Genomic DNA, 5,196 nt, shown 5'->3' with positions numbered 1-5,196 from the left:
TTTAGCGCATTATAAGCCCTCAAGCTTACCACTAAACCACGAGGTTAGAATTTTAAAAAAGAACCGATACAGAATTTCACCCCTGATTGTATCTCATCATTTATCCTTAAAACTGCTTAACATGACATTATTTACTAAGAAACAAAATATTATGGTTATTTAAGTTCTGTAGACACATTGGACTTTGGGAGAAAAAGTTAATATAACCGTGTATATCAGTTTTTCTCATTATTTTAAAATTATTCATTTCCAAGACGATCTGCGGACTTACAACGCTAGAAACCGGGTTTATATGGTGGTGAGCAGAGCACAGATAGCTAGCTCACTGTGTAGCTTTGCGCTTAACTAAAAACAACAATATTTCCTAGACGAAACACTTGGAACGACGTTTTGTGTCCATTTTCAAACATCAAATAATTACTTGTTTGCAGAAAACATTTCTTACATATCCTCGTAGTTGTGTGAAAAGGTTTAATTTTGAAATCATATAATGAAAAGTACAAACAGTTAGTTATACATTTTTGACATAGCTGCCCTTATGGTTTATTTGTTTGTCTGTTGTTAAGCGCATAGCTACACAATGGGCAATCTGTGCTCTGCCCACCACGGGTATCGAAACCATTATTTTATTGTTATAATCCCTCAGTCTATCGCTGAACCACCAGGAGGCTGTGTTGGTATGAGTTTCATGTTACCAACTGAATTAATTGCTAGCATGAATGGTTAATATAAAAGTTTTCGTGCGGAATTGTCCTTTGTAAAGTTTACTATCTTATTAATACTCTAATACCAATAAACCAGCATACACATTATTTGGTGGATTTGTTCAAGTAATAAAATAATTGCGTAGGTGAAGAAATAACAAAATGAAAAATATAAATAATATAAAGTAGTGGTGAAAAACTCGCCAAATTAAAATAACTTTATTAATAAAACAAGAAAACGACGTTTCGGGCAACAGCCCTTCATCAGGTTACCAGTGACAGTAAAACTGTTCATATAAGTTTACTCTTAATATGTACAGACTAAATATATTTCTTGATAGCTTGACGATGGTTAAAATAGAAGCGAAAAGGACAATAATAAAAACTGTTGCGATTAAAAGAAAATGCTTAGCGTGTAATCAGTATCATATTACACGAAAAATATGCTCCGGTTAAAGAGAAGTTTATTTAACAGTTTCCTGTGTTATACCCCCACACAAACACTTTGAGACTTTTAATACCTATATTCTGAATAACTTTAACAATGGTCATGTTTATTTTAAGCTTGGTGTATTTTCCTTGTATTCTTCTCCTAAACATTCTATTAAACATGTATTATACTTCAAGTTAACAAGAACGTAACGCTTTTCTGAAAATTCTATATAGAAGAAACACGTTTTAACGCTTTATCATCTCAAAACATTTCAGCGGGAATATTCATTGGTTTGTAGGGAGATATATCGGCTTCTAAAAACAGAGAAACAAGATTCTACTTAGCAGGTAAAGGCAATAGGAAAACAGCAACATACGGTATATTTACCTATCGTTGGAAGAAACCAAGCAGGTTAAACAAGTTTGCTACACCTGGAGGGAGTCTGACATATGAAGTGATGTTTTGCAATCTTTGACCTACAATTTCATTTGCTCTCTATGTTACTTCAGCCGTTTTTTTTTTTTTTTTGCTGTCCCTTTCTTATCTCGAAGCATTCGTTGGCATAAACCGGTAAAGCCCCTGGTGGCAGTGAAAGGAAGTAGGTCGTAGAGATGAGACGTTACGAGCTTTATTCACTTAAATTTCATAACGTCACTACGATAGGATTTTCTAGCAAGGTATACAAACTTTAGTTAACTGTAGCAAAAAAGTATCTATACTCATAATACTTCTTGACAGCAATCCTGTTATCATCAGTATTTTCATGATGTATTTCTGTTTTCTGTTATTTGTTTTTTTCAATGCAGGTAAGACAAGAAAAAATTATGTTATTCTTTGCTTACATTTTAGTTTTGAACCATGTTGGTTTCAATAAGTTTATTTATCAATTGGATAAGTTAGATTTTTCTTATGAGTTGAAACTTAGCTAACGTGATTGTTCACTCTTTTTTTAATTTTGATTTGTCATCTGCTTAATATTCCTTTGCCAATATAAAAGTGTTTTTTTTTGTTGTTTTCTGAATCAGGGTTAAGGCCCCAATTTTTTTAAAACTACAGTTTTAGAGAAAATGTCATCGTGCTTGGATTTTCTTAAAACTTTGCTAGCAAGTTATTATTTATCTACCACTAGGTGAAGTTACAATGATATAACTTCATTTGGTAATTTACAATTCTTCTCACTTTTGTTTAGATAAAATTCCACTAAGAAACTTCTGCTTTGTTTACTTTTGTTTAGTCATCAACTTCTTCGTTTGCTTTACACTGTAAATTACAGTGTAACAGATGCGTAAACAACTTATTCATGTTTTGCTACATTTACTTAATCTTTTATTAACTTTCTTTTTTCTACTTTATGTATTAAAATGAAAATCATGCCAACGATCAAGATAAGATCAGTTCTTTTTTGTGGTTATAAAATCTTATTTCACTCTTTGTACCATGTCTTAACTTCTCAGACTGGGCATCAACTTGAAGTTCTAAACGTTCAGATCAAGTGTTATTGATAACTTTGATCATCTCTTAATTCATCACCCCCCCCCCCAGTGGTACAGCGGTATGTCTGCGGACTCACAACGCTAGAATCGGGTTTCAATACCCGTGGTGGGCAGAGCACAGATAGCCCATTGTGTAGCTTTGGGCATAACTACATGTTCTTAATCATTTCGAGAGTTATTTAGAGCTTCACTTCTAAATATCTTAAATAAAATTTTGCTTTAGTATTTGCGTCATATGCCGGTGAAGCTAATTTCAACGTGACCTCTTATAAGTATTTATAAGAATTTTAAGAGCGACACACCGTCCTGTAAAGTTACAAGTATTTCTGAAATAGTAAATATGGAGATCGGCTAATTCGCCAACACGAGATTCAACCAAAATTAACTTTCAATTTTTTTGGCATCTTATTGAAGTGAATTGTATTATAAGTGTGCATATATCTAAAGTTACATCAAACTAATTGCCCATATCTAAAGCTACATCAAGCTAATTTCCCGCATCTAAAACTGCATCAAGCTAATTTCCAAAACTAAAGCTGCATCAAACTAATTCCCACATCTAACGCCGTATCAAGCTAATTTCCACACCTAAAGCCACATCAAACTAATTTCCCACATCTGAAGCTACACGAAGCGAACTTCTTACATGTAAAACTACATCAAGCTAATTTCCTCACTTAAAGCTGCATCAAGCTAATTTATGCATTTAAACCTACTCCAAACCAATGTCGCACCCATAAATCTTGTGGTATTTTTGTGCAAAAGGGATTTTCCCGCAGAGCTGTCAGTTAAACCCACTATTTGAAGAATGCCAAACTACAGGATATATTGATCTTTCCCGTCTACAACTGGCATTGTCTAGAAAAAAAAAAACTCTACAACAATAGAAATGTGAGAGCATAAATAATAACACAACACAATAACAAAAAGTGTTCAGTGGTGAGTGCAAAAAGCTTCTTTCATTTTGGTGTGCCCCCTTTTAAATTAACCCAAACCCCAAAGTTTAAAAATAAAAGAAAAACTCCAAAGTTTATGTTAAGTAACTAAACGAGAAAACAAGTTAAACAGAACTCAATGTTTAATTCTTAGCAAACGCTGAACTAAACAATGTTTATTTACAAACCTTAAATTACAAAATCCAAAGTTAAGCAACAAAAATAAATAAAACATTGCATTAACAAGTTTCACTGTCACAGCAAGGAGGTCAAAGTTAAAAACCAACAACAAGTTAACACTAAAAATACAACAAAAATAAATAAAACATTGCATTAACAAGTTTCACTGTCACAGCAAGGAGGTCAACGTTAAAAACCAACAATAAGTTAACACTAAAAATACATATCTCCCCCAACAATATATTGAATCACCTAATTCTCTCTTATAGGGGGCAAACTCAACTTTGTATACCATAGCCAAAAGTTCTGATAAAGTCAGGTTTTGCCCACAAAATGCATCCTATATCCAAGATATGTGTCTACTGGGAGTTAAGCTCTAAGGCGTGAATGCCCCTTATCCAACTTGCCAACAGGAAAGATAACTTTTTATTTCTGGATGTCACATACCATCTTTCCAGCAAGAAAGTCATTTAATTGCTAACAAATGAAACCATATCTTGCACGTTCAGAAAACAGGGAAACTTAAAGTGTTATATGTGTGACTCCCTGCATACAAACTGAGAACCTTGAGAAACAGAGTAATTTGGAAAAAACTTACATCTTGACTAAGGAAGTATAAGGTACATTGTACTATTCTGTACTACATGCTACAACAAGCAGTTTTCAATGCCTAAAACTACATCATGTCAATTTTCACATCTCAAACTACATCAAGTCAAATTCCATACCTAAAGTCCCACACCGAAACCTACACCAAGTTATTATCCACTTCTAAAGCTTTTCCAAACCAATTTCCACTCTGAAAGTATGCAAACTTCCCTCTGGTGGCATCTTTGTCATTAACCTTGCTAGACTAATGAAAGTTGAAATTGGACAAAATTGCAATTCTCAGCCCAGTGGTTTTGTTACTTAATTTGACTTAATACATTTAGTAACTCCATTCTCCTTCACCCAGATGTGATTTAATTCTGAGTGTAAAATATAGAACTGAATATCCTCACACTTGTTTATGGAATGAAAAACATATAAACATATATATATATTGTTGCAACAGTTTCTGTTATTGACTGTATTCTTTTGGATTATTTGGGAGAAAGAAGAATATAAAGTCTAGTCCACTATGAAAACAAAAGTGTTTTACTTCATGGACTATAAGTTCTATAACTTAGCTTAGCCAACACTCACAGAGTTCAGAGTAGATACTGGTAATACTTTCTCTTACGTGCTTACTTCTCTAACAAACTACCTAACAAATTCACTAACTCAATAACATAGGTTTGCGAAGTTGAACTTCATAAACGTTGTTTTGGTTTTAATAACGGATTTTCCATAATTCAGCTACGCAAATTTCGAAAATAATATTTATTTTTTTCTATCGCATAAGTATTTTTTACAAATCGGGAAGAAGAAAAAAACTCTTACTCAGATCAACTTATTATTTCGTTTACCAC

General features: G+C 33.1%; 1 protein-coding gene across 1 annotated transcript in view; it reads left to right on the top strand.

The window, feature by feature from the left end:
- Positions 1–1,717: 1,717 nt before the first annotated feature.
- LOC106467412 overlaps positions 1,718–5,196 on the top strand; it is a 39,964-nt gene continuing 36,485 nt past the window's right edge. Inside the window, exon 1 of the mRNA XM_013927761.2 lies at positions 1,718–1,943. Within this exon, the coding sequence (XP_013783215.1) occupies positions 1,901–1,943 (43 nt within the window). The 5' untranslated portion in view covers positions 1,718–1,900. The remainder of the gene's footprint in view (positions 1,944–5,196) is intronic.

The sequence above is a fragment of the Limulus polyphemus genome, unplaced genomic scaffold, assembly GCF_000517525.1.
Source record: "Limulus polyphemus unplaced genomic scaffold, Limulus_polyphemus-2.1.2 Scaffold2604, whole genome shotgun sequence".
Lineage (NCBI taxonomy): Eukaryota > Metazoa > Arthropoda > Merostomata > Xiphosura > Limulidae > Limulus > Limulus polyphemus.
This window is presented reverse-complemented; position numbering and strand designations above follow the sequence as displayed.